Source organism: Eptatretus burgeri, chromosome 17 (genome assembly GCF_056783735.1).
Source record: "Eptatretus burgeri isolate ZD-2024b chromosome 17, Ebu_testis_v1, whole genome shotgun sequence".
Classification (NCBI taxonomy): domain Eukaryota; kingdom Metazoa; phylum Chordata; class Myxini; order Myxiniformes; family Myxinidae; genus Eptatretus; species Eptatretus burgeri.
In genome coordinates, this window is record NC_140977.1 from 53,871,930 (window position 1) to 53,885,626 (window position 13,697).

General features: G+C 42.0%; 1 protein-coding gene across 4 annotated transcripts in view; it reads right to left on the reverse strand.

Annotated features, from left to right (window-relative positions):
* CA10 (carbonic anhydrase 10 (inactive)) overlaps nucleotides 1-13,697 on the reverse strand; it is a 320,755-nt gene that overhangs the window by 259,378 nt on the left and 47,680 nt on the right. For all 4 annotated transcript variants that reach the window (XM_085863336.1, XM_085863335.1, XM_085863334.1 and 1 more), the window contains one exon: nucleotides 6,967-7,044. In XM_085863336.1, the coding sequence (XP_085719462.1) occupies nucleotides 6,967-7,044 (78 nt within the window). The remainder of the gene's footprint in view (nucleotides 1-6,966; nucleotides 7,045-13,697) is intronic.

Sequence of the window (13,697 nt, forward strand, 5' to 3'; positions counted from 1 at the left end):
TACACAATACACAACTGGTGAGATTTTCCACAATACACAACTGGTTAGATTTTACATAATACACAACTGGTTGGATTTTACACAATACACAACTGGTTGGATTTTACACAATACACAACTGGTGAGATTTTCCACAATACACAACTGGTTAGATTTTCCACAATACACAACTGGTTAGATTTTACACAATACACAACTGGTTGGATTTTACACAATACACAACTGGTTGGATTTTACACAATACACAACTGGTTGGATTTTACACAATACACAACTGGTTGGATTTTACACAATACACAACTGGTGAGATTTTCCACAATACACAACTGGTTAGATTTTCCACAATACACAACTGGTTGGATTTGACACAATACACAACTGGTTAGATTTTACACAAAACACAACTGGTGAGATTTTCCACAATACACAACTGGTTAGATTTTCCACAATACACAACTGGTTGGATTTGACACAATACACAACTGGTTGGATTTTACACAATACACAACTGGTTGGATTTTACACAATGCACAACTGGTTAGATTTTACACAATACACAACTGGTTAGATTTTACACAATACACAACTGGTTAGATTTTACACAATACACAACTGGTTGGATTTTACACAATACACAACTGGTTAGATTTTCCACAATACACAACTGGTTGGATTTGACACAATACACAACTGGTTGGATTTTACACAATACACAACTGGTTGGATTTTACACAATGCACAACTGGTTAGATTTTACACAATACACAACTGGTTAGATTTTACACAATACACAACTGGTTAGATTTTACACAATACACAACTGGTTGGATTTTACACAATACACAACTGGTTGGATTTTACACAATACACAACTGGTTGGATTTTACACAATACACAACTGGTTAGATTTTACACAATACAAAACTGGTTAGATTTTACACAATACACAACTGGTTAGATTTTACACAATACACAACTGGTTGGATTTTACACAATACACAACTGGTTGAATTTTACACAATACACAACTGGTTGGATTTTACACAATACACAACTGATTGGATTTTACACAATACATGACTGATTACATTGGCCGTACAAGACCTGTCCGATTGGCCATATAAAACCGGTTGGAATGGCCATACAAAATTGGTTGGATTGGCCATACAAAACCTGTTTTATTGGTCAATGCAAACCTGTAGGATTGGCCATACAAAAGAGATTGGATTGGCCGTACAAAACAGGTTGGATCGGCCATTAAAAAACCTGGTGGATTGGCCAGTACAAAGTCGGTTGGATTGGGCAATATATAACTGGTTGCATTGGCCATACAAAACTGGTTGAATTGGGCAATGTAAAACGGGATGGATTGTATAATACACAATTGGTTAGATTTCCATACAAGACCAGTTTGATTGGCCATACAAATCCGTTTGGTTGGCCATACCTCACTCTATTCAATCCCATTAACTCCCTCACTCTATGCAATCCCAATCTTCCCTCCAGGCTTTCAAAACAGCCGTTCACCACCACCTCTTATCATCCCCCATCCAAATCCTCGATCTTTTCTACTCCCGATAATACACCCAAGCCCACCTCCTTCAAATTCCCTGCTTTCCTTCCTGAAAGTCCCTGTAATGTCCATCTTCTCGTCCCCATGTTCCCTGCCCCATCCCTCTCCCTTCCACAGATCTCCTAATGTCTCTGTTCCTCAATGTTTTGTTCTTCCCACTCCCGCCCCTCTTGTCTCATGCCCCCCTTGCTGTGCGTTGTGTGTTAGCTCTCATACAAGCCTCGACAAGGTATACCAAAAGTAAGAAAAAAATCAGTTGGATTGGCCATACAAAAGAGATTAGATTGGGCAATACAAAACCAGTTGTGCTAGTCACTACAGAACTGGTTGGACAAGCCAATACAAAACCAGTTTGATTGGTCCATACAAAATTTGTTGGATTGGCGAACATGAAACCAGTCAGACCGACTCGTACAAAATTGGCGAAATTAGCTCATGGTGACCCAATGAACATAATCTTACATAGTGCAGTCCTTATGTATCTGTAAATGCCAGCGAAAAGTGATGGTCGAGGCTGAAAAAGATACCGCGTGGTTACTGAAACACAAGGAAGACATTTTGCAGCATTAGTTGGACATTCCAGAGTCACGCTGGTTCGATTGGCAGCAGGTCGGGGCAACGCTGAATATAATCAGGTGGGCAGAATCAACCGGAGTCTTCGTTTTGCACTCGCCGACTTCTAAACAGCAAGGCGGTGAGCTCTGAAAATGGAATTTTCTCTGCTGAGAATATGCCAATTTGTTTGAGCCTGTCGCCCGCAGTTACAGGAGACCGTGGGATTCTCAAGGAGCGAGTCCCACCAAATTTGTCTTCAGTTTCCTCTCGTCGATTCATTTGTCCTCTTCTTTATTCAATACCTTCAACAGCGGAGATCCTTTGCCTGCATTACCCACACTGTGAACGCGACTGGGGTTACTCATCCGGCCCGTTATTCTTTCCCAGAGATGAGGACTCGCCCGAGTCACCAGATTGCTGAGAATACTGCGATGCAAAAATCACAGCCAGGCGTTTTACTGCAATAACATCAGTTTTGTAAATATTTAACAGTCGGGATGTTTTTGGCTTTTCATATAATTTAATTATACGACCACATTAGTGCAGCAAGCAAATTCCACACTTTGGTGTTTTACGCCCCAATATATTTTTTTATTTCTCACTTCATTTCACTTTATTAGGGAACTGTGAAATACACATTTGTAGCTCTTGGTTGGGTGTGCGGTCATTATAGCATTTAGGGGAATCATAAACTACATGGGTGTCGGGCAGTTTGGAGAAAACAGAAAGTGACGGAGAAGGGTGATGCAATTAATAGTGCGCCTGAACGGGGGCTCGGGTGGTGGCGCATCACTGCTGACGATGATACACTTGCTGAATTTGGCGTACCCAATCCGATTCGAAAATGCACCACGTGACCACTTAATCGCAAGATCAGCTTATTGGCAAGGTCGTTCCTCCATGTGTGTTGAACGCAGAGCAGGCGGCGGTCTACTCCAAAGGTTTTCTGATCAAACCAAACTGCTGTGCGTCTGGCATGCGATGGAACAGTCGTGCAATTGAGTGAAAAATTGATTTCACAATAACATGTGAAGAATTATAACCTTCAGTAATATTCACAGGAATAGGATAGCTCAGCTCAGCTCAGTAACAAACGGATGTTCTAACACAGGCTTACTATTTGGCAGAGGAAGGCATACCAAGTGGCCTGAGGTCAGATGGTGCTAAAACAGGAAACTATTCACTCTGTCGAACAAAACCACAATCGCACCATCATCGGACGTCACATCGACTGTCGGTGAAATTTCTTCAACTGAACAATGACCAAGGCGTGTGGTCACAATCGTTTTGTCAGGGCCAGATAGCTGACCCGGAACCGCTCAATGCCTGACGAGCTGATTGTGCTCTAAAAAGAGGTGGTGACCTCAGGCGAAATTGTTAACCGAAGTTAATTTGGGTTCAAATGTCAACGTCGCCTCTTGGCAACGTAGGGTCGTCATCTTCATCGTCGTCATACGATATGATCTTTACAAAGCAGCAATGCTGCTGGTGAAGCAGTCTCTTGGCAAGAATTACGCTGGTGGTTCGGTGATGCTGAGCGGTTTGGTTGTGCTGGTGGTTTGATTGTGCTGGGCAGTTTAGTTGTGCTAGATCGGGATTCAAACACAGTGAGACAGCCGAAAGACGATGTGCAACCCTCCAGGGAGTCTCAGCGATCATGACAGCTCTACCTTCCGATGGAGCAGTTGTAACGCTACTTAAAGGTCTTTTCATTAATTTTTCTTCTTCCAGATCGAAAACTGAACAGAAGGACGATTTGAACTCGATTGTTGTGGAATTTTTACTTTGTAATGGAAACCTCAGTAGTTTTGGATCAAAAGGTAGTTTCTATTAAATTTAAATGCAGTCACAATATGATGTCGTGTACAATCACATCAAGAAAAAAAATTACCATACTTTTAGTTTTTCACCTGTCCCTTTGGACGTAGCACAACCAAACCACCCAGCACAACCAAACCACCCAGCACAACCAAACCGCCCCACATAGCCAAACGAAGACCGATACACAAACAAATGTTCAGGCAGACATCATCTTGTCTGTTAGAAAGTTAACAGTCAATGTGTCACCGCACACCATTCGGACTATGCCAAGTCGCCCCAAGCAGATGGCTGCGAGGCCTGGCGAGCGTATGGAGGCCACAGGGTGCGTGAGGGAGACGGTTTGGGATCCGAGCTGGGGGCTCGAGTGCAACACGGGACGATTGTGCGGTCAGCGTGCCAGCTGGTAGCATGTTCACACTCCCATCGGCCCAAATCTGTGACCCAAACCCTCTCTCCACCCTCGTCCCACATGACAAAGCAACCTGGCCACTGTTCATCCCATGCCAAATGGCAAAGCAACGTACGATGCGCTCATTGTGCCCACGTAGGACGGAATTTCGTACATGCAACCTTTAAGAGCACACGACAATTCATTGTTCTGTCAATAGCAAGGAACTTACGTCCAGAATGAAATATGTGAGAAATTATTTTTACATTAAAAAGACAAGTTTAAATTTTTGAGATTTTTTTTCTGCTAGTTTTTTTTTTTTTTTAAGTCTCAGCTCCAATTTGTATTTGAGCAATTAAAGAGTGCATTGAAGTTCTTCGAATGAAGATTTTTACTTCAACTACAATGAGAAACGAAATTCCCTCGTACAACTGTGGTTACCTGCAGTAACAGGTGTACAGTTCAATAGCGATGCATTTATTTAGTTTCTTGCGAATTAAGCACACTTGTATACTTGAAAGTGCGACATGAGTCCACTTACGTTTGAACGGTCTAGTCTGGGTTCGATTCCCGACCCGGCTATTAAACCGTTGGATCGGTGTCTCGCAGACAGGGTGTTCCATCACGGAGTGTTCCGTCCCTCGGATGGACATTGTGATCGGTGTCCCTCATGCGGGTATTAGTTGGTGGACGTTTAACATCCCAGGGTGTCTTTCGTGTCGAGTGGGTGAGTTATGGCCGTCACCCTGAGCGAATTACAAATTCCCACCCAAACTCTCAACATGCCGCACTGGGTAAGCATGGTGAGTTTCCCAATACTCCCAAAGTGAGTCGTGGACTCATAATATGCTGGTGTGATGTGATTTATTGAAAAAAATATTCCTAGTTGGCCTGTGTTGGATTATCGTGATGATCTCGTCCGCAGAACTTTGCGAACCCATCTTGTACTTTCATCCACATACTATATCTGTGGCCAAATTGCGCATTCCTAAAACATACAGAACGAGAAGGACACTCGGTAGAGCGCATACCTCTGCCACATATCGGGCCCATGACATTTTTGAAATATCACGCTATACAGTCCTCCATCGTTTTTGGCCCGATCCTATCTCTCAACGGTGAAGAATCACTTCAAAAATTAAATAAACCTCGTATCCAGATCCAGATTCGGATCTTCACCAAAATTGAATCAACTCTTCCTTGTCACACACCCATGTTCACTAAGTTTCATCCGAATCCGTCCACAAATTTTTGAGATATCTTGCTATATATTAATTTCTAATTATTTCATAATATCCAGGACAGCGACGATATCGATAAATATCGATCGCAAGTTTGTGGGTCTTCTTTTTCACCACCACCCTGCTGTACCATTGCAGTCTGTAACTGCAAAGCCAGCCTTGGTGTCAATTGCAGAGGAGATACAACTGCATAACAGATGCAATGAAATCGGATATCTCATTTCCTTGGAAAGTATATAAATGAAAACGATTTGAGCTCTGATATGTGCCTGACTTTTAATTAAATAATGTTTCAACGACGTTATTTTGAGAGTTATTACATTACTTTAAATCTCTATGCAGTTTTGAAATTCGTTGTAATCTTCAAATTTGCAATGTGGATGAATTTTTGTTTTATATTTTAATTTTTTTTTTGTCAAATGTTCATGAACGTGAACAATTCGTGGAACAGGACTCGATTGTGTTTCCTTGTTTTTCTTTCACTTATATTTCACAAATTATTCTCTGATGCGGCCGCTATAAATGCATTTCGGATTTATTTCGTTTACAGCTTATATCAGCTTTATAAACTTGAAAAATTTCAACATAAAGCAGAGCAAAGCAGGTATGATGGTTAGAGCGTGAACTCTGGGTCTGGGAGGTCGAGCTTCAAACCCTGGACAAGTCATGCCAAATATGTTAAAAATGGCACGTGTTGCTTCCTTTCTTGATACTCAGCACTTCGTGGATAGAGCACGGAGAATCACGTGGAATAGTGTTATGGGAGAGGGGAAATTTTCCTTAATTGCCCCGGTTACCAGAGAGAAAAGTGACATCACAAGACCCTGAGAGCCCCCAGGAAGTTACATCACTTCCCCCAATGTTGCTGGCTGTGTTTCTCTGAAGTTGAGTCCTGGGTTGTTTGGTGTCCATGTCTGCCTGTCTGTGCATGATTTGTGTGACATCTCTTACATGAGCCTCACACCCCATTCAAAAATAACAACATTATCCTCAGCATGTATATACTTTGAGAAAGACGTTTGGGTTTTTGTGTCATTCTTCGATCCGCTGATGACGTCATAGCTGAAGTTAGGAAATAATGTAGGTCCTCACCATTCAAAAACATGAATTGGCCTTAACAAGTGAAATGGCAAACCCGTACTATGTCATCAGTACACAAAAATGAAGAAGTTAACTTAGAGGATAAACGTCCTCCAAAATGAGTTCGAAATCCAAACACAGATCTTCATAGTTAGCATCAGGGGTCCACCACCAAAAAGGGCATCATTTAATGTTCATATCGATTTGTTACAACCAATGTAGGACAGCCAAAAAGCCACAAGATGATGCCAAGCAAGTCAAGCAAGTTGGATAGTTCAGGTTTAACCGCGTGAACTAGAGTAACTCACCTGGAACAAAACTTCCCTGCACGCTGTCCTTATATGTCCACCAGTCATCTTGAATTCGCTGGGAACTGTACTGGGTGGCTGCAAACACAAAACAAGAAAAAGAGCAATCAGAGATTGCAGACCCTCACCAGAAGTTGTGTTGTGTGGTGTTTGTGTAGTTTTGTGTGGAGTTTGTGTACTGGTGTGTTACATAATTAATCAGAGACATAATTAGAACTGCCACTTTATAACTGCCTTCAGTGATGACCGGGTACCAAGACATCCCACTTTGATGCAACCCCGCTTTGATTGGACACCTGACCCTGACCCATGACGTTTTTATTATTATTATTATTATTATTATTATTATTATTATTATTATTCAATTGAATTTAGAATGGGATTAAAATATATTCAATTCAAATGAAATGGAAGACCAAAGAAGTACATTCTTGCATTAGAGTCATCAGAAGGAATCCAAACAAGAAAAAAGCAAAGACGTCATCAGGAGGAACCTGGATAGGGATTCGCATTTCAGCTGCGACTCCTCTACCCACAAACTCATTCAGGCACAGCCAAGTGAACCTTTTTCAAAAATAAAAAATAAATATAAAAAAGAACCCAGTTCAAAAAAAAGTAAATAATTCTGGCCACCAGACCATGTGTCCAATGAAGTTGAAATTTAAAACATCTATTCTCCATCACTACTATATTATAACTCTGAAGTTTCATGTCAATGGATTAAGCAGTTCTAGAGAAAACATTGTTTAATATTTTTCTTCAATCCAACATGGCTGCCAAACCATGTGACCTATCAATTATTCCTTTGCAAACTTGTACATGAAAGGATTGGGGAACATTTGTGTGAAGTTTCCCCACGATCTGTCAAGCCGTTCTGGAGGAGAATTGTTTTTATGGGTTTTAGGGTAAATCCAATATGACTGCCAAACCATGTGACCTATGACAACATATGTTTGATACTTTTGTTCCTCATGGATAGGCGGTCATACTTGTTAAGTTTCGCGTTGATCTGTTCAGCCACTTCAAAGATTTTTGAAGGTTTAAAAAAAACAAACAATATAGCTACCGAATCACGTGACCGATGACGTCATCAAATTTTTTTTTCCTGTGTACCATTTTATCCTGAGATGGCCCTCATAATTTTTCATACTGATCAGATATAGCGTTCTACATATGCAATTACGACGTCATAATGAAGGCACCTAAGATGTCATAAAAGTCACAGTTATTCCCCATGAGGAGTACTTGCCATGTGCCAAGTTTCAGTTATTTCCTTGGTGTGGTTTCAGAGATAGAGAGGTGCAAAGTTTTTCCATTTTTCCAACATGACTGTCACGCCACGTAGCCCATGACGTCATAACTATGACTAAAACATTCTACATCAGTCGTCGCAACTATGGTGAAAATTTCGTCTCAATCCGACAAGTGGTGGCGGAGAAAAACATGAAAGTTCTGTGTGGACAAACAAATAAACAAGAAAAAGATGTTGTGCAGAGCACTAGACTTGCAAAATCCATAAAACAATTTGACCTCAAAAATAATTGGTGATTGAATTGAATGACCAAATATGCAACTGCTCTTCAAATTTCAAGTTAATCGGATGAAAATTGACAATTTTAGAAATGTGGCCCATGTTGACCTCAAAAATCATTGGTGGTTGAATTCAGTGACCTGAAATATAAATCTTCTTCAAATTTCAAGTCAATCGGATAAAAATTGAGGATTTAGAAATATCACCTTAGTTGTTGACCTTTGACCTATGTTTACCTTTTGGTCGATGTTGACCTCAAAAATCATTGTTGGTTGAATTCAGTGACCTGAAATATAAATCTTCTTCAAATTTCAAGTCAATCGGATAAAAATTGAGGATTTAGAAATATCACCTGAGCTGTTGACCTTTGACCTATGTTTACCTTTTGGTCGATGTTGACCTCAAAAATAATTGGTGGTTGAATTCAGTGACCTGAAATATAAATCTTCTTCAAATTTAAAGTCAATAGGATAAAAATTGAGGACTTTAGAAATACCGCCTTCGTTGTTGACCTTGGACCGATGTTGACCTTCTGGTCTGTGTTGACCTCAAAAATGAATTGGCGAGTTGAATTCAGTGACCTGAAATATAAATCCTCTTCAAACTTTAAGTCAATCAGATGAAAATTGAGGATTTTAGTGATTTGATGAATTTGTTGACCTTTTGACCTCAAGAACAACAGGCTTCGTGCTTATGCAAAAACTCTACCATGTGGTGAAGTTGCGTGAAGATCGGTTTAAAATTGTGACCCGCAGGACGATAAACAGGCAAACAGACAGAATAACAAAATCATCTGACCAATATAGTTGAAAAATCTTCGATTTTGCAAGGAACAAACGGACCCAAATGCAATACCCTCCCCTTCGGCGAGGGTAATAATGAGCGAGGTTAGTTGTGTGAAGAAAAACATAAAAACATCATTTCAGAATCAACTCGATATTAAAAAAAAATTAGACTTGGGATTTGGGAAAGTATTATTTACTGCTCAAGTGTGCGTCCGGTCCACTTAAAGTCGAGTTCTTTCTTTTGCACAAAAGTTGTGGCTTTGAAACCCAAAGGCATTGATGCACTTGTCATTGTGATTGAGCATCATCCATCCCCTGCCAAGGTCCATCCATGCTGGGATTTTTCAATGTGAGTGCGTAAGGATGTCGCTTGCACATCTCACTGCGTAAGTGCATGACAAGGTACGAGACAAATTAATAGGTTGCCCGTGTTTAATGATCACATCCTTGGGGTAATCCATGTACGGCGTGTTCATCACATACTTTGAGTAAAAGGTATCACGGGTTCATCATGTAAAATGAATTAATATTCAGAACGGGAAATTAATGTCTCAATAAGTGATTGTAAAAATTGCTAAAAATTTATTTCAATACAGCAGCACTGAATACACGAGGGCGAGCATGCAAGTTCCTGCCGAACACCCGGTCCTGAGGCCACCAGCCATGGATAACTCCATGGCTCGGCCGGTTGCTAATCAACCATGACCACCGATTGGTACCGCCAATTTCTTTTGGACGACAGTATCAAGGTGGGGGGGGGGGTGACTCATGCCCTCAATGCATACTTGTCTTATCTCATCTGATCAGATGCAGTCCAAAGGAGCTGCCAAGTATGCACCAGCTAGCGTGTAGAGCCAATTGGTGGGGTAAAACTCCCCAGCTAATGTTACATGTGGGCTACACTGGACCAATGGAGGAAAAAACGTGACAAACTGGGTACATTTATAATACAAGCAACTTATGACAGCATGGGTGAGGAAAGGTTTGTGTACAAGCAAGCAAAGGAGTTAATACAAGAAATACGTACAGCAGGGAAAGCAAGGATTGGTGAGGTGCAGCAAAAGAAATACAGTTATTTACTGGAGAGACACAGGGCAGCACTATGCCGATCGAATCTTACACAATCTTAACTTATGTTAACATGACAGGCACCATTAGAAACATTTCCGAGGAAAGTTAGAAAGCAAAGAAAGATGAGAAAAGGTGCAACGTGTTTGCGACCTCCGGATTACCAGGCGAGATTGACAGACCTGTGCAAACCCAGTCACTGAGGAGGAGGAAGGAGGAGGAAAAACTGAGGGTGTCTAAGGTGCATGGTCTGAGGAGGTGCAAAATGAGGGTGCGGTGATGTGCAAGTGATGTGCAGACTGGAAACTAAAAGCTGCGGCTCAGTGGGCCTGGGTAATCGCTAATGCTTCCTTTAGGAATATGCGTCTACAACAGACGCGACGGAAACAAAAGAAGAACAACATGTGAGAAGACAGGACTAATGATGTGTGAAGAAGTCTGTAAGTCTTACTGCTACTGCTCTAATAGCTGTGCTCGACCTGGCGACTGGTTCTCTTGCTCATCCAGCGCTCCACTTCGTGGACTCCATTCTGCTCTGTTCCAACCCATTCTCTCCATTTTACCACTCCACCAAAACCCCGTCTGTTGAACCACAAACCAAGAACTGACCAAGAACGTGCCGTCTGTGTGGTACGCATGCATTTTATAATCTCCTGATGAGGGAGAAGTTTAGCATCGGATCACATGGGTCAATCGGCATTTCCCAGTACCCCTAATGGCACACGGATGATTACCAGTGCTCCCGACACGACATCCAATGGAGTCTCGCGTACACTTGAGCTCCAAATGAGATGTCTGCATGTCCAGACCCAAGCGTCGGCAATGGCGTGCCGTGCTCTCCCGTTCCCTGTCGGTCCCAAAGTGGTGTAGCGGTCATCGGTGGTGACTGTGATTGAGGCGATGGTAGCGTTATTGGAGCTGTCAGTTCTGGCATGGTGGTTCCTGGTGGTTGTGGTTGTGATCGTTCATGGTGGTTGTTTGTTTTGGTCGTTGGTTGTGGTGTAGGTATCATTGGTGAATGTAGGTGAGCTTGGATGACGTTTTCCTGGTGACGTGGTTATAATAAAGGAGTCTTGATGGTGTATGAAATGTAGCGTTGAGGTTCAAGTATGGTGAAGGTCGTAGTGAAATGCCTGTTGAGTTATGGCGCATGATTCAAATGGTTTTGTCGTGCGTATGCCAATGAACTTCCTGTTTGTTATGATCTTTGGTGTGCAAGCAAACGTGAAGGAGAGGTCCACGTATGCAGCAAAGCAAGAAAGGTAAAGAAGGGGCAGAAAAACCTATGTAAAGCCACATCACGCTTCTGACCCATAAACCAATTACACATAAGGGAAGGGCTATCTAAAACAAATAACAAAATAACTATCTCGGGAACCACTATATGTCATGTGCCATTGCCTTGGGCCGTCACAATATATATATATATATATATATATATATATATATATATATATATATATATATATATATATATATATATATAATTTGAGGTTATGTAAAGACCCCGGGGTGACGCACTCAACACATAAGGCATTCTTAGTTCGATATTTCAATTGTAATTGTGTTTAGTTCGGTTACCTTTCCCCTCGTAACAGAAAAAATGCATTGTGTGTGTTTAGCAGGTTCTATCCCCTTTGTGATTCTCCCCTTTCTTCAAATCCCCCTCTTTATCAATCCATTCCAATCCCCCTCCCCCACCCTCTCAAACTTCTCCTTCCCCATATCTTCATAAAATCCCAAACCCTTTTCCTCCCAAACCTCTCCTTCCATGCACCTTCCCCAAAACCCCTCCCTTCATCAATCTCTTCCAAACCCTCCCATCATCAATCCATTTTAATCCTTTTTCCCATCCCTTTTAAACCTCTCCTCCCCTGCATATTCCCACAGCACAAACCATACACACATGACAACATTCACGCCTCACATGCAGTCCAAATGACACATTCAAAGCCATCTCTGCACGAAAAGTGAAGGGAAGCTCCAAGCAGACAAGGAAAAGGTGAGATCCGCACTGGTGGATGAGGGTTACCCGACCACAGCTCAGAGCGGCTATGGAGAAACATGACATGTGGTGAGAGTCAACGCGCATTGCAGCAACCTTTTCTCTCAGAAGCCATGCATCGCTCCAAGTTCCATAAAAGATGGGGCATTCCAGAGAACGGTGCTGACTTATACACAGGGAACCAAAAAGAGACCAGAAGAGCCTGCCTGCTTGATTCAAGAAATGGAGCGGAACGAATTGCGCTGGAGCGAGGCTCCAAGAGCGAACAGCCACACGAGTTCCTTCGGACACAGTGGCCTACATACTGACTTACACGATGTTTCATTTCTGTTTCTACATTCTAATTTGTCTACTTTGGATGCACAAAAGAGCTCTCAAGAATCCATAAAGAGCTATCATCGATTACGCTCTTGACCCGTCTGGGTGAGAGACTGACAAGCACATCACACTTTTCCTCTAGCACTTACACTGCATCTGCTGCATCTCTCCTGGCACACTGCACACACACTAACCTCATTCCCTTCCTCCCCCCTCCCTTCCCTCCACTTTGTGACCAAAGTGAGCTGGCTGGCTTGCGTCGAGTGAGCAAGAGGCTGACCCTACGCCTCAAACTATTTCTCTCTCTCTACTTATTTATCTCTACTTTCCCCAGAGTGATTGAAGCACACCTGGCTTGTGTGAAGGTAAGTTAAGATTAATTATCTAAGAGGTTCTTTACGTGCATAAGGGGTAAGCATGTTCGGTGTGATGCTGCATTCTTGTAAATAATTGTGTCTGTAAATACGTGCCTTGAAACGTGATATAAACTGTTTCCAACCTGCTCGATTGTCAGTTTCCACCATTGGTAAGACAAAGCATGTAATAAATAGATGGGAAATTGTACCCCAGTGATTTGCTGCACTAGAATAGCCGACGTCCCACCCACGGTGTCGCTCAGCCGTACGTAACAAGTAGATATGGGAGGAAATGGAAAGCATATTTCCCCTTCTGGGACAAATAAATCACCAGGAAGGTAGCATGAGAGTTGGGCGCAGGGACCCTACCAGATTTAGTTGCCGAAAATGGCATCCGTAGTTGCTCAGCAACCCTTCAGATCGTGGAGTTATCCGTAGCTTGTTGGCTTTCGGGGTCAGAGGTTGGGAAGTGGATCCGAGTCACCCCAATGTGAGCCCCACATGTTCCCCCAAACTCATAACAATACATATATATATATATTTCATATACAGTACATATATGACTTCTCGGGGTTAAAATGCATATATTGGAGCAGTTCTTTCCTTCATTTATGTTTTCGAATAAGTGTGACGTCAATGCAAATGTGTTGATTTAAATCGTTGTGATA